The 24,877-nt window shown below is 40.5% G+C and overlaps 1 protein-coding gene across 1 annotated transcript in view; it reads right to left on the reverse strand.

Moving 5' to 3' along the window:
* Positions 1-24,877, reverse strand: part of LOC124711447 — a 461,065-nt gene that overhangs the window by 182,351 nt on the left and 253,837 nt on the right. Inside the window, exons 3-4 of the mRNA XM_047241528.1 lie at positions 5,707-5,898; positions 558-780 (exon numbers count right to left, since the gene is read on the reverse strand). Of these exons, the coding sequence (XP_047097484.1) occupies positions 558-780; positions 5,707-5,898 (415 nt within the window). The remainder of the gene's footprint in view (positions 1-557; positions 781-5,706; positions 5,899-24,877) is intronic.

Here is a 24,877-nt window from a genome sequence, read left to right on the forward strand (position 1 = left end):
CTGACTTAGAAACTTTAAATTTTTCACACTGCCAAGCAATCGTAGCCCATGGTATGTGACAAGCTTGAAGTTGATACCTCTGGCCATTCCAGACAAAAACAGTCTAGACAGACAGACAGACACAAAGACAAACAAGAAAGTGACTCTACAAGAGTTCCTTCCGTTCTTGCTGACTGAGGTATGAACCCCCCCAAAAAAAACAAATCTGAAAACAGGAAACATTTCCAAAACACCTCATTCAAGAAATAACTACATGAAAATAATGAATGACAGCAATGAAAAGTTATTTCATAAACAAATCTTTTTTTCTTTCAAAACAACACAGAATTCAAGGACGAGTTTATCATAACAGGTAATCTAAGAGCATTAATCTTAAAACACTTCCACTCTGATTTGCTAAACCATGACTTTTCCAAGTACAGCAAAAGCATGCACATTGAGTTATGCATTCAGGAGGCCAACAGAATGATGTAAAATTGTATACACACAGAAAATTCCTCAATCAATAATGCAGAAAAATACAGCTGCATCAAATATGCTACCAGTAACACACTCACCTAGCAAAAACACTTTTGCTGACAGGATCACAATGGTCAGTAAGGAGACCAATCTTCCATGAGGAAAGGTTTGGACTTCTTCTAACAAGCGCCAACTCCCTATTCCTGCGTGCTGCACAGCCCATGAAATCTGTCTCCAGCTTCACCTCATACTGAAGCTCATCTAGCCACTTAAGCTGTTCATAACTATCTGTTATATAGAAAATATTCACTATCCACAGACCTGAGGAAATTATACTTATTATGCAAAACGTTTGCAATGGAGCCAAGAAATTCTACGAATAATACAGGAAATGAGTTTAAATGTAATACTACCAGTACACTAATATTTTAACAATCAATGTAAAACAACACAAAATTCTAAATATCCTTACTCTTTAAACAGGACTAATTTGGATGGAAGGAAGGAGGGAGGGATGACAAGAGGTCAATGCCCTGTCAATGATGATGTCATTAAGAGAGAGAGAGAGAGAGAGAGAGAGAGAGAGAGAGAGAGAGAGAGAGAGAGAGAGAGAGATGGAATTTTGAATTGGTTTGACCATTATGCTTTTTCAGGACGACAGCAAACTACAGCAGTGTAATCAGCACATTTATTTAGAATATATCATTCTGAAACACAAACTCTTCATAATATTCTTCATGTCAGTTTCAGCCTCAAACATGTGCTTTACACTCAACGGTTATGTTTAAAATGCAGAGATCATCCACTAAGAGTTCTTCCCCAATAGGTGAAATGAATGATTAACCATTTCAATGTGTGTGATGCTACATGTAAGTTTTGCAGTAGTACACATAAAAATAATAATAATAATAATAATAATAAATAAAAAAACACCTGTTCTTACTTTTCCTCTAACAAGGAATCCCTTGAGTGCTATGTCGCAAAAGGCCAGTGATGTTTATGGCATTCGACACTCCACATATTGTCTAGCATGCAACCACAATATTGCCTCCTGATGGCAACAGAGGGTGGGACTGGTGGTATCCAACGGTGAGCAAAGCATGAGGCTACTGAGCATAGTTGAAATGTTTGGCTGATAAGTAACTAACACTGCCACAGTGCTAGTAGTTTGACACAAATCAGAGCAATGGCAATGATAAACAAAGCAACACTGCATTGTATCTATAACTGAAGGAATTACACAGACTGAGAAAGAAGAGGCAAATGCAATATTAGCATATCTGCAATATGAGTAACTGGAATGTGTGGTGTCGTATACGCTCGACGTGTACATGAGGAGTACAGTGATGACAAAACGTGCTTAACAAGTGAAAGTGATACTGAAACAGGTGTTGAGCCATGTAGTCCTTGTTGGACAGGGAGAAACAAATTCTGTCTCCAGTGAAATGTAGTAAAGGACAATCTGTGTCTAAGGAGTGGGTCTAAACATAATTATATACATGGAAGATCATGTAACACAGTAAAAAAACAACTATGAACAGATTTGGAGTAAGTCGACTGCAATATGACCGTATAGTGCATACGAAAAACTACAGATATTCAAGGGAGGACAAGGCACACTTGCTACAAACGCTGGTGTTTATGCATTTCAATAATGCTCGATACAGTTTTCAGGATGTGCATGATAGTGAAGTACTATATTACCCGCAACAAACTGTACGCAACATAGATTATAATGATTTCCAGGGAAGTAGTGGATGATTGAATAACTTCAAACAGTTCTACAGAATTGGAAGATGTAAGACAATGAAATTTCAAACAAAGCATCAACTTCACAATGCACAGCTAGATGAGGAATAAAGATGAAAATTTGTAGATGAGACACACAAACCTACTCCCATCATTCAGTAAGGAATTTGTTTTCAGTTCCAACCAATCAGGATTTGAAGAGGAAATGTATATGAAAGAAAACCTCCAAGTTAGAGGTACCACGAGAGTTTTATCAAGATCAACTAACTTCAATGCCGTAGCACATTCATGCAAAATGATACCGACTATTAATCTGAATGGTAAATTGACTGGAAAGTTATTTACTGTATTGCGAGAAGCTGGAGGTGCTTTGCCCCCCTACGATTCTTCCTTGTGTGCATGTTCTTGCAAAGGCAGTAGAGAATATTTACGTCACAACAAGAATTAGTGGGAAAATGGGCATAGGAGAATTACAATTGTTGTATAAGCACTGCTTTTGGCCATTAGCTGGTCAAAATAACTTTCTTTTGATCGATTCTTGGCTTGGACGTAAAAATCATACTCCTTTAGAGCAAAGTGCTCTCCTGAAAAGTGTGTGACACTGCAATTCATACCACCTGGAACCACGTTCCATGACAGACCATCTTGTATTCGGTTGCATACCATCACATTCCATCAGTTCTTATCAGCCCCAATGCACCAATATGATTCTATATGCACTGTTTAAGTGTGTATACCCATCTGAACATCCTGCACAGTTTGTAACTCCCAAGTAGTTCACCTTCAATCTTGACAGCGGAAACCTTTGTGATCAATGTGGTGAGCCAGTTTTCACTCTGCGTTCATGGTGCAAGTTAAAGATTCATTTTGAACATTTCTTGAATGTTGACTATATCCATTTTGTGAAGTGTAATACATACAACCCATAGAAAACTGATCTCTGCATCACATGGACACTAGTTTTCTGTCGCCCACCTGATGCTCGTGGCGAGTCATTATTTAAAACACTTTCAAATGAGCCTTACTAAAGATTGAACTTGCGACCTCACACTCAAGGGATTCATCGTAAGATTTCTGCAATAATGGCTGTTCACCTACATAAGAAACCCATTCAGTATTATTGCTGTGACATACAGAAGTACATCTAATACCAGCTGTACAACAAATAGAATAAACTTCTTTTAGCCATTTCATTCCCTCTCTACAAGAACGTAAATCTGGATGGTCCCAACCAAATGTTGTTTAACTATCAAGAGGACAATAACCAGCATAATTGCCTTTGTAACTTTGTTCATTTCGAAGATGTGAACAGCAGCAAATCTTTTCTAAATAGCACCCTAAAGCTTTTAGTTCGTAATCCACTTCCTTTCCTCAAGACCTGTTCAAAAACGTATCACAGTGTACCAATCATGTAAACATGGCATGTTTAAAAATTTAACACAAATTTGACTTTTCATATCTCATATTCGCACACTGTGCAGGTACCCTAGGTAACATGACTAACCCACGTCCAGGACTTGACATTAAACAGGTGCAAACATGTCACTCAGCCAACCATATTCATTCAAAGGTTCTTGTGAGTGTAATTTACATCAATGATAGATGGTAGAAATGCTATTTATCTATGGAGAATCTAAGTTAGCACAACACAAGTTGCAATATTCCATAATTAATTTTCACACTGCAGCAGAGTATGCACCAATATGAAAATTCCTGGTAGAGTAAAACTGTGTGCCAGACCACAGCTCTCATCTAGGAACTTGGAACGAATTTTCTCATTGCAGTGGAGCATGTGCTGATATGAAAGTTCATGACAGATTAGAACTCTGTGCTGGACTAGGACTCAAACTATGGACCTTTGCCTTTTGCAGGCACATACTCTACAAAATAAGATACTAGTTTGGAAGGTAGGATAAGAGGAACTTGCAGAAGTAAAGCTGTGAGAACAAGTTGTGAGTCATGCTCATGTAGCTCAGTCGGTAGAGCACTTGCCCAGGAAATGCAAAGGTCCCAAGTTTGAGCCCCGGAACAATACAGTTTTAATATGCCAACAAGTTTCAATTGCGATAATTTCTTCTTTTTTACAATACAGATACACATAGTACAGTAGTGTAATGCTTTAAAATGATACCTCGTGTTTAGCAAAGACAGTCCTCACATAAAACTGCATCATAACGTTTCTTGTATTACAATTAAAGGTAGGGGTAATGTTACACACCCAAAGGAATTCGCAGACAGCAATATCCAGACGACAACCCACATTTCCAATGAATGTTTTCTTGACTTTTGCAATGCTTCAAGCAATGCGAAGTTTCAACCCAAGGCAATGCAGTCATTGTAGAACTTGCACAGATGATACTGCCACAGGTACTGTTCTTACTTCTGTTACCATGAACTGATAAGTTAACACATCACGAGTTGCACCTAATCATGTCAACTTACACCAGGATTCGCATGGGAATTATTTCGAAAATTTTGTGTTCTACTTGTCAGTGGGCATAGGAGCAAGTCCTTACCGACAGGAACTACTTCCCCACTGTTTTTTTTTACCAACGAATTTTCCTTCTCAAACAAAGGACACTTAAATACAAAGAATTCGTGTTACTGGTCCAGTGAACAACCCTAATGACGGACATGTGGAACATCAGAGTCAGTGTAGAGATGTCTGGCATAGAATGAATGGTATTACAAATATTGGCCCTTATTTCATCAATGGTAACCTAAGTAACAGTGCATTTGCCAACTTTTTCAGATTAATTCTTGCTTGTCTTCTGGATGAAGTGGGACTAAATACCAGACTGCTTTTTTGGCACTAACACGACAGATGTCCAATATATAATGCCTTTCATACATGTTGTTTTCTGAACCAAATGCAACCAGCCAGATGCATTGTTCGTTGAAGGAACAATGGATTGGCCTTCTCTGTCTCCTGACATGATCCCTCAGAACTTTTTCTTTAGGGATGCATGGAAGATGTTCACTACCACGATATTTCAAAACCTTCAGAGAATGTGGAACAAGTTTTTTGCTTATTTGCAACTCACTTCAGCAGGCAACATTGGAAACAGCGATGAAATCTTCCACACAAAATGTGGGCAAGCACATTACTGTCCATGGCCACCATTTTCAGCACTTTTGAATGTCCTATCCCTTTCTGTACCCATATATAGATTACAGCACTACAAATGGAATTAAATATCCTCATTGCTGTTTCTTATCAAATTGAATGTTGCATTTGCATGAATAAGTGGTATGTTTTTGAATAGGTATTGAGAGGAAGAAGCAGATTTTGAAAAAAGGGGGTACTGTTTTAACACAGACACACTGTTGCTCATTTCTTTGTAACAAACAAAGTTACAAAAAGACAATCATGCTGGAACCACAGAATATTGCATAATAAACTTCTATGCCTTGTAGCCAATTCAAAAGTTTAACTACTTTGGTTTGATGTGTTAACATAGATATTCTATTTGGTTATGTATGTGCTAAATAGCTTACCTCTTACAAGTGCTTCAAGTAATGTAGGTGAATAACTGTACAGACCAGAGCCAACAATGTGAGTTGCTGAGCACATATGTTCTTCACTAATAACTTCTCCACCTAATTCATTTATCTTCTGTGTAATGCTCTGTCGTTCATGGTATGTCAGCTCCAACTCCAGTGGAAGCACTATACGCTTTGCATTACGCCCTGAAACAAATTTGTTAATACAATTTCTCAGAATGAAACTACCTGACACCCCTTTTTTTTTTTAATTTTAGGGATTTGGACACACACTTCCTTGAAGTATGAAAGTATACGAACATTTAATTCACATTTCGGTCAAATTCGAGAGCAAATAATAATTATTTAATGCTAAGCAAATAACATTTTTAAAGAATTCTCTATTTGATTCACAAATAAGGACTTGTTCATATACATAATGCGCAGTGTGTTGCTTTATGCTTCTGAGAAAGCAAGAGAGATGAAGTTCATGAATTATAATTCTTATTCACGAGATTTCACGGCCTTCATGGCTAGAAAACACATATCCAAACGTAACAGTTGCAAAAATTCAAAAAGAACAAGTTTAAAACATTTTAATCAATTCAAATGATTTTATGCCATGCTTTGCGTAGCACTTCTATGTTCCATGATCATTTACATTATTTATCATAATGATATGGAACAAAGCACCTTACGTTCATATTTCACCATTCCCATGTAAACATGGCTCCATGCTACCCATTTACAAACTCTTCTTTTTATACAGACTTAACTTTGCTGTTTGTCACACATTTTACATCACTGAGTAAGTGATCAAGAACTTCAGTGGCAGCAATGTGTACCTCCCTTTGTGATAAAGCCATCTTAATGTAGAATAATATACACAATTTTTTCTTACAATATTGTAATTATTGTGTCATTGTTCCTTTTGAACTGCAGCAGGTTATTCACAACAAATGTCAAGATGGAATAAACATACTGTGAAGCTGCAGTCGAAATTCATAACTTCTTAAACAGAAGTCTGTGTGATGATCAGAACATATTATTTTTACTGGATGTTTTGGGGGGTTGTTCTCATTAAGATGCCAAGGACCTATTATTATCCTGTGACAGTTTCCACCATGTATCTTGCCGAAGTGGGTGGATTGCATACCACAGACGCAACAACAATGGAGGTGTATATATGGACAGCACAGCAGAAAGTTACATATTTCGCTCTCTCTGGGTTTACCCTGTCGTGTTTGAGAAGGTGTGTCATTGTTGAAAGACTGCAGGAGAATACAATACGGAAAACCAAATTCTTACTTGGTCTGATGAATGGCAGCTTGATCCAAATGTAGAAAGGCAGCTTGATCCAAATGTAGAAAAATATAAGTTAATACGGGTGAGTAAGAAAATCAATCCCATAATGCTCGAATACAGCATTAGTTGTATGCTGCTTGACAAATTCACATCAATTAAATACCTATGTGTCACGATGCCAACTGATACGAAATGGAACGAGCATGAAAGGACGGTTATTGTGAAGGTGAATGGGCAACTTCACTTTATTTGAAAATTTTTTGATAATGTTGATCTGTAAAGGAGACTGTAATTTCAACACCAATGCAGCTCATTCTTGAATTACCGCTCGAGAGTGTGGTAACCACAGTAAGTCAGATTAAAAGAACGTGTAAGCAATTCAGAAGCATACTGTTAGATTTATCACACGTACGGAGATACTTCAGGAACTTAAACGTGAATCCCTTGAGGAAAGGCAACATTATTTTTGTGAAACACTACAGCCCAAGAAGTAATCCCAAAGCGGAGCTAAGGGGAAGTGTGAGGAAGCTATCAGAGAGAGACAATGGGCCAAAATACTGTCAATGCAAAGTAATATACAGGAAGAAGAAAAATCGAAGTTCAAAGAAATACGACGACAGACACAACTAACATTCAGAAGTATAAAGAACTTCATAGAAAAGTGAAAAGTTTTGAAGGAAGGACATACCATCAACACAAATTCATAAAAGATGCCAATCCAAGAATGTTAACAGAAGAGCAAAACATTGGGAGAAGATGGGTGGAATATTTCAGATGAAATATGAATATTTCTTTTTATTGCAAAACCATAGTAAGTACCACAGAACTAATTAATCTGAACGTCATTCAAAACGCGGCAGTTTTTCACGTTGCGCAGGCAACAGCCTCATTGGCTACCTTCAATGCTAATCAACTCGGAAACAAACGACAGTATAGAAGTTTTTGTTAACAATTATTTCTCAACCCAATCTACCCTGCAATGCCCTTATAAGCTTTTCCGATTGCTTCTGACCACCCTACACACTTGCCAATTGTGTGTCTGGAGTACAGGTTTTAGTGTGATAACTGTATTTGTACTGCTCTTTTTTTGTGTACGTTATATATCACCCCGTTTAGAACTATCTGGTATATGCACTTCAGAATATTCAAAGAACTTAAAAAGTATTTTGTAAGCAGTCTACATTGTAGATTGACAGCATTTTCCCGGAATCATGCCGATGTCCTCACGTCTGCCGCCTGCTTCCGCTACGATTGAGCCTGATCATCCCATTTCATCATCATACGAACTGTGTGCACAATTTTGCATTTCTTAACATTTGAAGGCAGTTTCCAGTATCTGTATCAATTTGAAACGTTATCGAGATCTGTCTTAATGATTGTTCAGCTTGTCCAGATAGTACCCCATTACAGATAACTCTATCGTTTTCGAGTCTACTTGTACTATTGTCTGCCTGGTCTGTAACACCCTACTTACATCAAGGTTCCCAACACACTTCTCCGCAGCACGCCAGATATTATTTCTCTATCTGTCCAGGGTATATTATCCAAAATAACAAGCTGCATCTTCTCTATCACGAAATCCTAAAATCCAGCCGCAGGTTTCGTTTTATACTTCTAATGATAGTACTGCAGATAATAATGTGTTCCGACATTCTGCAAATAATTGGTGATGATAAAATATTGGACAGAACTTTTGTAGGTCACTTCTGCCACTCTTTCTGTTGGCAGGCGTGACCCATGTAAATATTCTGTTTAACTGATTTACGGCACATTACAATTAAATGGGACATAATCTGCTGTGAATTCTGTAGATAAACCAACAGGGATGCCATCATATTCTACAGGGTGTCTCACAAAAAACCGGTACTCCTCATGTGCCGGTTAATCATCCGTAGTCAAACAGCTTGTGAAGTGGCAACACTGTCTCCAAGTTGGTTACACAGCATTTTATCGGAAAGTTGAGTGCAGCTGTGTGTTCGGCCGGTAGTTAATTGTGAGTTTTAAACCTGGCTGCGTTGTCAGCGACCATTACCAAGTAAAATCAAAGCAATAACAGCCCTCGGTCGCAAAATGAAGTCTTTTGACCTACATTTCGGCCACTACTAAGAGTCTAATGCTACCGCAGCTCGACATGTGCGAGCAATCCAATGACTCAAATGGCTCTGAGCACTATGGGACTTAACATTTGAGGTTAGCAGTCCAAGAGAACTTAGAACTACCTACACCTAACTAACCTAAGGACATCACGCACATCCATGCCCGAGGCAGAATTCAAACCTGCGACCGTAGCAGTTGCGCGGTTCTGGACTGAAACGCCTAGAACCGCTCGGCCACAGCGGCCGGCTACGAGCAGCCCATAGTGGCTTGCCTTCTATGTTTTCTATTTTAATATTTTGTGACTGAAGTGTTATCGCTTGATTTTTATTTTATACGTGACATGACAGTTTAAATGTTTTATTTCTGATGAAGGCTCTCTAGTAGTGGCCGAAACCTAGGTCAAGAAGATTTCATTTTTCTGTTATTTCTTTTGTTGTGAAAAGCTCATATTTTTGTTATAAAGTCACCTTACAGAAAATGGTTCAAATGGTTCAAATGGCTCTGAGCACTATGGTACTTAACTGCTGAGGTCATCAGTCCCCTAGAACTTAGAAATGCTTAAACCTAACTAACGTAAGGACATCACACACATCCATGCCCGAGGCAGGATAAAGTTACCTTACTTTTTGGACACATCTCGTATATTTTTATGAAAAAATATTTAGTTATTCATCAATATTCATGTTGACCCCTTCAAAGTAATTCCCCTCAGATACAATACATTTGTCCCAACACTTCTTCCAATCCTCAAAGCATTTCTCAGAAGTACTTTTTGGTGCAGCCTTGGAGACTGAGATGCTGTTTTTATTTCCTCAATCGTTAAAATCTTTGTCCTTTGATAGGTCTCTTCAGTTTTGGGAACAGAAGAAAGCCGCAGGGGGCCAAATCCGGTGAATATGGTGGCTGAGGCATGATGGCCGTATTGTTTTTGGCCAAAAAATATCTCACACGCAACGATTAATGAGCAGGTGCATTGTCGTGACGCAAAAGCCATTGTTTTCCACAATTTCGGACTTTTTTTGCATATTGCTTCTCGCAAACGGCGCATAATGTCAAAATAATACTCCTTATTAACCGTGGACCCTGAGGCAAAAATTCATGATGCACTACGCCACAGTAATTGGGGAAAACAGTGAGCAAAACTTTCACATTTGATCAAACTTTGCGTGCTTTCTTCGGTCTTGGTTCTCTGAGATTCTTCCACTGGGACGATTGGGCTTTGGATCCGACGTCTTAATCGCAAACCCATGTTTCGTCACCAGTTATGACCCTTTTGAGCAAATTAGGATCACCACTGACGTCATTCTAGAGCTCCTGAGCGATACTCATGCGACGGACGGTTCTTCTGACCAAAATTGAGAAGTTTTGGAACAAACTTCGCTGACACACATCTCATGCCCAAAACATCCGAAAAATTTCATGACACATTCTTTGTTCCATTTTTTTAATAATAATCGAAAATCGCAGAGCACACTAAAACACGTCTAACGTTCCTACCTGTCAAAAGCAAACGAAGTACGCTGTACACTTGAAACTGTGAACTTGTGTTCGGAACATGTGTACCAACATTGACGGATAAAACACGAGTAGGAGCTTGGTAAAGAAATGTGATACAAATAAATGGTAATAATGATTATAAAACATCCAACATTCCACATAACACCTTCACACTATGTTTTTTCCTTCTTTTTTCCTTTTCTATAAATACTTACCCCCATGTTATCTACTACTACTACTACTACTACTACTAACACAACAAAAAAATTCGATAATCGAATGTCCGTTGCCCACGCAATTTGAAAGGTCACCTTACTTTTTAAACAGCCCTCGTACAAATGAGGCAGTTTGCATCAGAGCTACGGATTGATATCGTGGAGTGTTACATAAAGACAGGCTCCATCCAGGAATGTACAGAATGTTTCAAGGGAAGTAATCCGGCAGGAAACTCTCCACGACCAGTAAGATCTGTACAAGAAATGGAGGGCTGTAGGATCCGTTCACAATGTGCAGAGGAACAGACAACCGACAATGAGTCCCCTTGAAATTACAGACAGAATTCACATGGGCATTACAAGACGAATCCTCAAGTCGGTAAGGAGTGGGTCTATCTGTCAAAACTGATGGTTGTTCGGTTAGTTACGATATTCTTAGGAAGTCAACCACTTCTGATGTACACAAAACATCTAGCCATCCACTGCAGTTCAAAAAGGCAGCATTCAGGTCTCTGCTCCACCTACTGCATAGTGCCCCAATATCCTGTGAAACTCATGGTCGAAAATTCAAAATAATACGGTTCACAGCAGATTGAAATAGATATGACGCCGATTTTGTTGGTAAAATTAACAAAAATATATTACGTAAGTTGAATGCGAAGAGTAATATTGCTCATCTCTTTTCAGCATCCTGTTATTCCTTAGACCAGAGTGAAGGATTATTTATAAAATAATGTTTCCTTATTATTCGTACCGATCACCTGTGGACGCTCATTCAACTAACGCAACTGGCTGTTAAAATCAATCGCTAACGGTTATTTAGAACCCTTGCATTACTCGATTAAGATGAGAATGCTGGTTTAATTTGTCAGGTTATGTAAATGCTCACAGTTGCAGATACTGGTTGCTGTCCAACCAACATAATCTGCATGAAGAATTTCTTCAGTCAGCGAAGACAGGGGTTTGCTGTGCATTGTCCGGCATGCGCATTATTGATTCCATATTTTTCGATTGCACCTTAAATAGTGCCAGATATCTGGAGATCTTTGACTCTTTCAATCCACAGTTAACAAACGCAGAAAAGCTGTTGCAGTATTCCAACAAGATAGAGCAACCGCTCTCACATCCAACCAAAGAACTGCCTACGACACCAACGTGTTTACTGAAGACACACTTGTCAGTAGAGGCCTGATTTTTATTTATGGGACACGCTACAAGTGTATGCTTACAATCCCTGCACAATAGACGATCTTAAGGGCAATAATAGCATCACTGACGTGTAAATCTATCAGAACACAACTTAACCTACCATTTACATCACTTTTGTTTTGAGAAAACTGTACATCACAACGTTTTATTTTAATCTTCGTCCGTCCCCGGCAGCTGAATGGTCAGGCGACAGAATGTCAATCCTAAGGGCCCAGGTTCGACTCCCGGCGGGGATTTTCTCCGCTTAGGGACTGGGTGTCGTGTTGTCCTAATCATCATCATTTCATCCCCACCGACGGGCAAGTCGCCGAAGTGGCGTCAAATCGAAACACTTGCACCCGGCGAACGGTCTACCCGACGGGAGGTCCTAGTCACATGACATTCACATTTTTATTTTAATCTTCGAATCACTAATTGGTGTTCCTCTAGAAACTTCATTGTCACTTACCACATGCCACATGTTGAACACAATTTTTTCCCCTTATTCGAAATCTATTACTGTGAAACCCAAGTTTCTTAAAAATACTTCGTTTTGGCGCCATACTTTACTTTTTGAGAGATTTGCCAATCTATTCTTCACTTCCCTCGGAAAAACGTTAGCGCTTCGACATACAACGCATGTTTATACTACGATACGATACTGTTATTGACAGTAAAACCAATAAAAACACGTAATTTAACTTTTATAACACAGCAATCCACAGCCTTCTATATATAAAAAAAAAATACCAATTTTATTAGATCTTGAAGCAATGCACGTAAAAAATTTTAACATTTTCAACCGGTGTAGATTATGTTTAAAAAAAAATGCCATGTGAGTTTGTAAGTGTATTATTCGGAAAATTGCAATTTTATAATGAGACAAACATCCGAACATGCGAAAAAAGTTTTATTTTCATATATAACTCCCCTTAAACAGATTATTAATAGAGAAATTAACTTCACGACTATCCTTTTTCGTTCGTTCACTGTTTCGTGAGTGTCAGGTGAAACGAACCGGTTTTACGTGGGACATACTGTATATTATAAACCGACAAGGATCCGATCAGGCCCAGGAATTTTATACAATTTTAAAGGTTTCAGCTATTTCTTAACGCCTTTTACACTAATATCTGCATCATTTAGACCTGCACATGCTTGAGTACTGTGTCTTTACTCTTAGCTCCATTTTCAAATGTTAGCTCCATTTTCAAATGTTCACTTGCGCAGGAGGATCGTAAGTCAAGTCTGCTTTTGCTTACCTACCTCAATTTCAGTTCCGTTGTCATTAGGCAGAGTCTGGACGCTAAATGTGGTGTTCCTGACAACCTTTACAACATGAATTTATTTATGTTTTGTAGGAGCGTCTGTTAAGTGTTTCTGCTACAGTAGTTATTGAAAGCATCGCGCATTGTTCTCTTGGCAGCGAAAGGCATTTCTTTAGCATCTCTGTATTTATAGCCCTGTATTTTGCTTTGCATCTATCATGGCTTAGTTTCTCTACACGCTCCTTCCCCGAGCTACATGTTCCAATCACTTACAATGCAACACTACTGCTTTTTTGTAACTTACTAAAATGTATATCTTCGTACATATTTTCGCCATCATTTGAGCTTTGGTAGTAATACTTGATACGACTGCCTCATTGTCACTGATAAAAGTTTCAGTATTAGCATCCTCAAAGAAGTCATGTCTGTCTGTCGCCATTCGATCTAATATATTTCCATCATAAGTGAGCTCCCGAACTATTTGTTTTAAGTAAAGCATTTGTTATTTTTTGTAGGATGACTTGTCAAGCGTATCACTTGCAAAACTGTAATTTCCGCTGATAATAGTTGGATAAAAAAAAGTCTCCTTCAATGAAGAAGTATTTTAGGACGACAACGTATTAGTGAGCTGAGGTTTTCTCTAAAGGGTTCTGGTACATCTGGAGGTGAGTTTGGTGCTCGAAAGAAATAGTAATTAATTTACACCCATCCTTCATACTTAGTCTTGCTCAGCCTGTCATGCAGCTTCAATTTCTGTTTGGTGGATTTGAGTTTCTCATCTACTGCGGTTAAGTATAACACATCTATTTCTCATTAGCCTATCGTTTTGTTAGTTTGTCCCAAAAGTCTCACTGCTATCGATTTCAGGTGTTAACCTACTGTCTGTAATCAGTATTACGTGAGCTTCACTGCGTTTTGGGGCCGGCCGGAGTGGTTCTAGGCGCTACAGTCTGGAGCCGAGCGACCGCTCCGGTCGCAGGTTCGAATCCTGCCTCGGGCATGGATGTTTGTGATGTCCTTAGGTTAGTTAAGTTTAAGTAGTTCTAAGTTATAGGCGACTGATGACCTCAGAAATTAAGTCGCATAGTGCTCAGAGCCATTTGCGTTTTGGGAGCGCTCCAAATTTTGACACTTTGCTGGGAATCACTAGTACACAATTGCGTTCACCCCACCCATGACGTCACAAATACCGCGGAAACGACTATAAACAATTCCAATATGGCGGATATAAAAACATCGCATACGTATTGTAAACACTGAAATACACAAGTTTCACAAAAAGCCTAATGACTGTAACGGGACAAGCGTGGGAAATTAGGGGTTTTTGGGTGCGGAGAAACTAAATATACAGAAATGTAGCCACCGACCGCCATTCAAAACCACGCAAAACAACGAAATAAATCAACATCACAAAACTGACCAAATACCAAAAAACACATTCCTATCCATAATCGGACACTTCCCTTAACCTATATAGCTCAACAGAACCTACCGATCACATCCCCCAATAGAAAACTAAGAAACGAAAGCTTCCCTTACACCTACATACATCGGCACTTATGCAGTTTAGCAGGTACGGAAAAAATTTTTCATTTTTTTTCAAAATTTGATCATCATGTGTCGTTATGCGGTGGGGGGAGTCTGCAGTGCCCCCCCATCCCCCCACAGGCTTCATTAGTGTCAAATCAATATTTTCGAATCATAGGCGGCCGCTGCCGCGGCCGCATTCCAAAAAAAAACTCCCAACCTAACCTCACGTGGGCTACGCTACAGATCAATATGTTCATCAAATTGCTTCATATTACGTATACATGTTCATTAGTGTCAAATCAATATTTTCGAATCATAGGCGGCCGCTGCCGCGGCCGCATTCCAAAAAAAAAAAACTCCCAACCTAACCTCAAGTGGGCTACGCTACAGATCAATATGTTCATCAAATTGCTTCATATTACGTATACATGTTCATTAGTGTCAAATCAATATTTTCGAATCATAGGCGGCCGCTGCCGCGGCCGCATTCCAAAAAAAAACTCCCAACCTAACCTCGTATTCAGGGCTACGCTACTGATCAATGTGTAGGTCCCTTACGTCACGGGTCAAAGCCGACGCGTGAGATCGGATACAGCAATGAGCATTAAATTAACCATTAACTCACTAATAGAAATTCCGCTTCAAATCCAACACCTGAGCAACAGAAAACTGACCCCACCACACGAAACAAACGAAACAAACGAAAACCATGAACACACCACCAGAGAGCACGACAAACAAAAACAAGACATCTACAAACACGCCACAATCGCAAATCAAACTCCGCGCCGTAATGACGTCACACACCACAACACGCTTACGTCACGGGTCAAAGCCGACGGGTAAGATCGGACGCTTCTGTTGACCCGCACACCTTACCCATTTAGGGAGATCCTACAGTTCTCGAACCTAAGGCGCACGTCTAAAAAATTGCAACCTAGCTTGTCACATAACTTTCTACGTCTCGAGTCTTCCAATGGACACAAAACTAGGGGGCATTATAATCTATGGGAATAATGCTCCGTAGTGAGATTTGGCGAAATTTCATGAGCAAGGGTGGTGTTCTCAACCATCTCTGTCGCTGGAGCGATCCAAGTATGGTCTCCGAGCCCAGACGACGGACGTAACTTGTTCCAACGTGTATGATAATCTGCAGCTTTTCACACATTGTTCCTCAATTGCTGCCTTGCAACCCTTTCAGCATGCTTAATTACGGCTCTACGCAAACACGCTTCCCTGCGCGGCAATAATATTTACAGACATCCCGTTCTATCCTTTTTGAACATGCTTTACCTCTACATGATCTGAACTTGCCGTGATCATCCAACAGAGGACGGAGATCTGAACTCCTCTTACTGGGTAGCACTAAATGTGTTCCATACGAAAATTAACTGTGGGAAAACTTCACGAAAATGCGGATTACCCAGTCAATAATCATTAGTTAAAACGCTAATTAATCACGATAATATTAACACGGTGATAGCACGTTACCTGCAAGAACCTGACAAACCTCCGACATATCAAAGACTGCCGTTTGTAGAAGCCAATAAAATTAAATGAAAATAAAATTTTGCACTGACCGTGAGGTGATCGTATTTCCATGGAAATATCGAGTTGCTTCCAGTCACAAAAGCTGTAACTTAACATTCTTACATCTGTGAGAATATATTTATTCCTTGATATAGAGATTGCCATACTAGAACGCATGATTTAGATATTACAATAATAGAAACACGATTTCTAGCTATATGGAATTAATCTCCAATTCCACAGAGATAAAAATGTTTTATCATCACGCTGACCATTAACTAGTAATCAAAAGGAAATAGCCGAATTATGAATATAGTTCTCTTTACATTTCTCCATGCTGCATGAATAGACTACATTAAAAGCCAACCACATATGAGAAAATCACCATTTTTTTTACTTGTTTACTTTCTGTGAGCTCTCAATTTGTCAACAGAGTGCCAGAGTTTTTATTAACGATCTTGTGATAGTTCCAGAGTAGCATTCTAAGATCCTTCATTAATCTCAGACTTCATCCGGCAGCATTAGTTACTCTGTGGAAGAAAGCGTATGGTCATGCGGATATCCACGAGTGTATCTGCGAACGTCTGTAATAATTATTATTACTTTGTGGTTAAACGTTAGAAAAATAGTGTTAATATAACGATTTTAGTCTGTTTCATCACGTGTGATCTGAAATGATTATTATTGTTTCAGTCATTATGATTGCTCACTGAAGATGAGATTAAGATTCGCTGTTGACATTCGCATGTGCAACAGATCGCGACGCGCTCTTCATTTCATCTCGAGATTTCCGCAACTTTTACCTGTGCATGCTGTTTCCGATGTACTATCTCGAGTCATTCCTGTTTTGTTTGCAATGAAAGAGGTCGCTTGGGCAGTTACCACCAGCGGCCCCAAATGGACATTAAGGGCGTCGTAATAGACTGCATCAATTATAATCTTCACCACACACGACACAATATTAGTTATCTATCGAAGTTTCTCTTAAATACATTTAGAATGTGCACTTACGGCATACAATAGTAAGCGGTGGAAAATTATAATTATTATTTTTTTAACTTATTCACACTACCACAAACACTAGGCCTTTCACGTAAAGCCAGAGACGGAATTTGAAGCATGAACCGTACCAGTATGTAGCAAGTGGGCCAGGCCTTCGACATATCACGACACCGTCTCCCAAGTGTGAAATACACATTCAGCAGCAGAAAGAACATTGTGACAGATAACCAAGGGAAGAGAAAAAAGCATATTTGTTACCTCCTAACATACGGTGCAAGAAACTCTATTATACAAAAACACTTAGCGAGGACCTGACACAGCAGTTAACAGCCTGTTAAGTGAATGTAACGGAATGAGGACGGCACATGCGGTTGTTATGAACCAAGCCAGATGTCACAGCCTCGCACTAGCTCTCTTTAAACACTCCAGTTTTTCTAGCTCTTGTCAGTTGAATCTATGTCCTAAATGCTCCAGCACAGTCTATGAACTATTCAACAAGCTAGCGGAAGTCGTACTCAAAATGATTGTATTCACTTGATGGACTTCACATTTCTTGCCACCTAGTGTTTACTGATGGAGAAACTGACTGTCTTCTGAGAACACCCCACAGCAGAGTGCTGCCAGCACTGAGCTTCAACACGGAAGCCGGCAATGGGGCATTTTAAGGGTCAGTGTTCCTGTTCAAATCTCAGATGCCTCCAGGTTCTCAAAAACAGCAGGGCGTTAGGGAGGATATCAACTGACCACACGACTACTGACACCAGGTAAATCGCTGATGGGGCATAGTAGTATTCAGAGTGGGACCAAGAACACTCCAACAGCCAATGCAAGACTCAAATTTCACAATGAGCACGGCCGCCGCCTACTATCCAGCAACCCACTGTGTGTGACACCAAGATCACCAACACCATTGTCTGGCTGTGCAGACACTGAGCTGCCTCAACAGATGTCAGCTAGAATCCAACACACAGTTAAGTGAAGCATCAGATAAGATTGTTGCGGCAGGGCAATGAATTGTAAATACAGTAAATCAATGACTGGACTAATAATGTTTTACTAGTGTCAAACAGGCATCAGAAGTTCCCAGTAGCCATCATGACCTCTCACAGGTGTGTTTCCACTCCCCTTGCAGCACATTGCTATGCAGTGCATTATTTTAAATGATGACTGGACAACTGAAGAATCTTAAACGTGTGCAAGATGTGACAATAAATTGTAACTCGACTTCATTTGATTTCCCAATGTTGCCGATATATTTTACAGAAAACTGCACAAACTATATTTCTGTACTTAGAACTGAAAGTTGTAGCCTATGAAATTTATAAAAAATATGATAAATAATGTAGAAGCTGATCATGTTCACATTCAAGTACATCATAGGTTATCTGTGGAATGGAAATTACAGGGTCCGACTTCGGAAATAGAAAATCTAGACCAGGTGCAAGCCTTTCGTCGGAGCTCCATCCTGCATAAAAAGTTAAATATCTTCACAAAACTTTAATATTCATGGGATGTTGATAAACCACTAGCAGGTACAAATAAGGGCCATGTAGATGTGCTGTACGTGCCTCTAGCATCTCTCTAAAGTGGGTTTAAAATTTATAGGTCTAGAGCAATGGAAAAATGCAATATATGCTGCAATATTTATTTACTTACTTACTTATAGCTCTTCTGGAATGGAGTATCTTTGCATGCAAATAAATGAATCCATTGTTATGTTACCTCAATTATCTGTCTTCGAAAATACTTCACTGGTGTTACATGCGTTACAGCAGTATAAAAATAGTAATTAAGTTTCGAATTTTGTGCACAGCAACTGGCCTGGGTGTCTGTTCATAGTCCCAAACGTAGCTTGGTAAAACTTATCTATCTCTGTCACGTTCTCTGACATTTTTGTAGAACAAGTCGATCACGGAGTACATATTTTGAGACACACCCATTTAGTAAGTCGTTTCATCAAAACAACACACTTTTGTACGACTTCAGAAAGATGTAATCCAGTATGACTGATTAGTCAATCATCTTTGACCTTTATAATGGAAATAAGAACATGTCAGAGCTTTCTGTATTGACCAACTATAACAGAAACATACATAACACTCACTGCTGTGGAAGCTATTGTCTGACAATGATTGGCTGATTAAAAGGACCAAACTACTACGTCATCAGTCCCTTTGACCTCGAACATTCTATGGAGTGCGGATCAGAGATAGCCTACCACGCAAAACCAAGGGGAAGAAAACTTCGAGGTCTACCAATGTCAGCAAAGCTGAGGAAAGAGACAAAAAGACAAAGGAAGAAAGGCAAGCAAGCTACCCCATCTAGGGAGCAGCCCGAACCCCTGAATGTGGAGTGTAATGAGGGTACATACATTCCCCAGCCCCCGCCACTTACCGAAGGTACTCTACTCTGAGACTGCCTGGGAAACACTACCAATTTGAACAGGGCTAGAGAACTACAGAGACGAAAGATGAACTAGTGTGAAAGGGCACACGAGAGGGGAGAAGAAGAGTACACGATCCGGTAGGGTGAGGACCGGGTTGGACCACCAATCCCAGACAGCAGCTGCAGCTCGGTCTAGGCAGGAGGCAGCAGCGCTCTGTCAACCCCGCAAATGGGCCGATAAGCTTAAGCGGCCCTTCCTTAAACTAAGATAGCTGCTGGGGCACTGTCTCTTAACACCAGGGGTAGCGGGTCAGGGAGATTAAAAGTCTGCCGCAGAGTGGCTAGGTTGGGACAGTACACCAAATGTAGACCACTGCCAAAGGGGAACCACGGCGACATTGGGACGGGTCCTAACTACGGAGGAGATGACCATGAGTCGATCCAGTCTGCCGATGCGGACCCAGCAAACAATGGTAGAGACCTTGCGAGAGGTCTGCATGGAAGACCTTCACAGATTCGTAGCCTCCTTTATCACCTGTAGTTTGTTTGGTGAATTCAGAGTGAGCCATTCCGTATTTCAGGCACCAAAAACTCAATGGCTCTGAGCACTATGCGACTCAACTTCTGAGGTCATCAGTCGCCTAGAACTTAGAACTAATTAAACCTAACTAAACTAAGGACATCACACACATCCATGCCCGAGGCAGGATTCGAAGCTGCGACCGTAGCGGTCACGCGGTTCCAGACTGAAGCGCCTTTAACCGCACGGCCACACCGGCCGGCCAAAAACTCAATGGTGTATTACTGATCAGAGGTCTGTTTCCAGAATAACGATCTCAAGAGTCGCTTTGCTGATACTCTGCAACCATTGAGCCATCAGTATAGGTGACTTCTGAAGCATGGGATGCGCCAAAGATGGTGAAAAATTAGGGGCAGAAGTCCTCAAGGATTAACCGTGTCATTTGCACCTTGTGACACATCAAGACAAAGCTGTGGCCAAGGGTTGCAACATGGAGATGTACATGAGAGGTGGAAGAGGAAACAATTGAAGTTCAGAAAGGACAGACCAGACACGGACTGCAATCATAATCACCGATTGGGGTCACCATTGTGGGGGATAGCATATCATGTTTGACATGAAGAGGCACTACTTAGGATGCTTCCCAACTGCGAATGTGGTTAGCATAACTGACATGCTGTTGTTAGTACCTGATCTGCAACGGAGGGACCCCCACCTCATTAGTAAGCTGTTCACAGGGATAGTTCGAAAGGCTCCTGTCACATGTTGAACCCTGCTACCCAGTGTTCGCAATGCAGAAGGTGATGCCAAACTGTATGCAAAGACTCCCATAATCGATGTGGGATTGTATCGGGGCTTTATAAAGCTGCAAAAGGATAGTGCAATCTGCACCCAAGCGACCCAGATGGGTTTCATAGGGCTTACATCAGTCTAATTTGGTCGCCGGGACATCAAAGTGAGTTCACAATAATGCTCTTCAAAGCACTGTAGCACGGTTCTGGCTTCGAGACACGGACAACTATTCTGCTGAAGGATGGCATCGCTGTCGGGGAAGACTTCCTGCGTGGATGCAGGTGGTTCGCAGCTGTCAGCGTGTCTTCTATTATTACCACAGGACCCCACGTTCTGGAAGAGTTTGTGGAAGTCCAACCATTTAGCGCCTAGTGGTAGTTTCACAGTCCTACATCTTTCTGTAGATGGACATGACAGCAACACGCGAACATTCGACCAGTTTCGCCGTTTTCGAGATACGCGTTCGCTGGCACTGCATATTAATAATCTGTCCTTTTCGAAGTCGCTTATCTCAATCGATTTCCCCATTAGCCAATATTTCGTTAGCGTTATCCCCATTTCTGTCTGCTCCATTTACATACTTTTGTTACCGCGTCACGTGGCCGCAACGCCATCAGGCGGCATCCAACGTCGCAGTGGGCAGTGGTCACCATGTTTCATCTTATCGGTGTATACCTCTTCCGTCTGCTGCAGTAACTATGAAGTAGTTTTTTCTCAAGAGCAATGCAAAAAAACCTTTAATTTTAATTAGATTATTCTAGGTATAGTACCTGAAGTACATCAGACTTACACCACTACCACCACAATCTTGGACACAGCACACACTCAACTCCCTCTGAAATTTACATACGTATTTTAGGAACTTAATCAGCAAATGAAATACAGTAACTTACTGAGATGATCCAAGTATGTACATGTGGATAATGTACCACGTTCTTTTCGGGCAACAATAACGAGAAAATAAGAAAACTGGCATGTGCAGCTGTGTACAGGATGATTCTACTGCGACCAACATATATTTCACGTAAGGACCACGAAGAAACGACAGAAATTAAGGCTAGCGCGGATGCATAAACACAGATGTTTTTTCGCGTTCACTCTATTTGCGGAGGGAACAGATTAGGTAATGACTAGTACTGGTACACGGCATCCTGCGACATACAACATACGAGGAGTATGTACAACATACCAGAGAAGGATGTTGCAGTTTTTGGATCTCTCACGGTTGAAAGGCAATTTTGTTATTTTCCATGGACTCGGGTAGACGCGCCGGCCCCGGATCGAATCCGTCCGGCGGATTAACGACGAGGGCCGATGTGCCGGCCACCCTGGATGTAGTTTGTAGGCAGTTTTCCACATCCCGCTAGGTGAATACCGTGCTGGTCCCCATGTTCCGCCTCAGTTACACGGCTCGCAGACATCTGAGCACATTCGCACTATTCCACGGATTACACTCGACGCAGGCAGTTGAGGTGCACTAATTCAGTCCCGGGGGGTACGGGGTGGCGGCAGGAAGGGCATCCGGCCACCCCTTAAACATTAACATGCCAAATCCGATTAACGATGGCTGACCCTGCGTAACTGCGGGACAAGGCTCAAGCGATAGATAGATAGATAGAATATAGAATTTCATTGTGTTGTGTCTTAACACTTTAATAAGATCTTGGATTGAGGGAAAAATGTGTCCCAGCTAAAATATTGATCTGACAGGTAATATACATGTCGTCTGGTTTGGCAAGCTCCTAGATTATAGGTACGTAATTAAATCTTAAGACAGCTAGAGAATTATTCCTGTAGATAATGCAAATGTTAACATTTTCACCAAGAGATCACCTACAATGCACCCGATAGTCCTATTCTGTCGAGTATTGTTCTGTGGTACTACCTCCTGCCATTAATGAATGTTCCCTTATCGTCTTCTCTTGCCTATAGACTCCCTTCTGATGTTGAAATGTAATTAGCTGAAATAACAGTAATAACTTACAGCGTACATTTAGAAATATGTGCGTGTGTGTGTGTGTGTGTGTGTGTGTGTGTGTGTTTTATCAGGTCGAATAGGGGCAGTAATATAGCGACCTCACGCACTGATGATGCTGTTTACATATTTACTTGCACTGCGCGGGTATATGGAGAGAACCGGTAAAATTATTGCATATAGCGTGTGTTCTTACAGAAAATGATGTGTCGTTTTATTACAGCATTTCAGACACACACTGCAACGGCGAAGTGTTTTACCTCAGTTATTATGACAATCTTTACAGCCATCTTCGAACTAAAATTGCTTTGCTGCGAGAGTTGCGCTCACTAGCGTGTAGAGAACTAAAATGACGAGGCTGTGGTACGAGGCGTGTTTAAGCAAGTACCGTTTTGAAATTAAAAAAGACGTACTAAGGTATCTCAATAATTTTATTTTTACATGGAAGCATGTACCTTAATCTACTTTTCTACATAACTTCCGTCAATATTGAGGCACTTGTCATAACGTTGTACCAGTTTTTTGAATACCCTCATCATAGAAGTCTGCCGCCTTACTTGTTAACCACTGCATCACAACTGTTTTGACTTAGTCATCGTCTTGAAGACGCTGACCGCCCAGGTGTTTCTTCAAGTGAAGGAACAGATGATACTCACTGGGCGCAAGATCGAGGCTGTACAGAGGATGATCTAGAGTTTCCATCGAAATGATGTGATGAGATCTTTGGTCTGATTCGCCACATGCGGACGGCATTGTCCTGCAGCAAAACGATGCCCTTGCTCAGCTTGTCACGTCTTTTGTTCTGAATTGAACGGCGCAGATTGTGCAATGTCTTACAGTCAGCTGCTGCATTGATTGTCTCATTACGAGGCAGAGATTCCACAAGCAATACTCCTTTTCTGCCCCCCCCCCCCCAAAAAAAAAAAAAAAAAAAAACTGTGCACATGATTTTCGGGGCAGAAATTGTTTGCTTAAACTTCACTTTTCTCGGTGAATCTGAATGCCGCCATTACATGGACTGTTGCTTTGATTCTGGTGTGACGTAGGCCACCCATGTTTCATATTGAAGAAACACCTGGGCGGTCAGCGTCTTCAAGACGATCACTAAGTCAAAACAGTGGTGATGCAGTGATTAACAAGTCAAGGCGGATGAGTTCTATGAGCAGGGTATTCAAAAACTGGTACAACGTTATGACAAGTGCCTCAATATTAACGGAAATTATGTAGAAAAGTAGATTAAGGTACATGCTTTCATGTAAAAAGAAAATTATTGAGATATCTTAGCACATCTTTTTTTAACTTCAAATCGGTACTTACTTTTAAAAAAACCACGCCTCATAATAAATGGAGTGGAGCAGCTAAAAAATTGTTAATAATAAATATGACCTTCACTCTATTTTTGTTTATGAAAATAAATATCTATACCCTGATCCCAAGTAAACAACTTCCTTTCACTAAGGCGTACAGACCTCAAATGACAGCTGGATTCGTATTATGAAGGGGGAGGTGTTGCCAGTTTCTTGTTGGCTCAGGGAGGAGTGACCTCTTCTTGATCGCTATCTTGGCTGGAACCAGTGCAGCAGATGGTTTACTTTCATTCGCAACTGTACGAGGTTTGTGACGTCGCCATATGCTGGAAGGAGAGGTTTCCCACAAGTAATATCTGTAACCTTGAGACAATAATAGTACACGTATTGCAACAGGCACAACTGTAATCATTATAGACACACTCCCTTACCTTTAGCTCAGTCACTAATCTTTTGTTGGAGATCATGCATGACATCAGTCTTACCAATGGGTGTCAATGCTCCCTCTTTATCTTCAGCCAATCATAGCATAATACTAAAAAATCCAAGATGGTGGAAAAAGTCAAAATGTTTTA

This window comes from Schistocerca piceifrons, chromosome 8, assembly GCF_021461385.2.
Source record: "Schistocerca piceifrons isolate TAMUIC-IGC-003096 chromosome 8, iqSchPice1.1, whole genome shotgun sequence".
NCBI lineage: Eukaryota > Metazoa > Arthropoda > Insecta > Orthoptera > Acrididae > Schistocerca > Schistocerca piceifrons.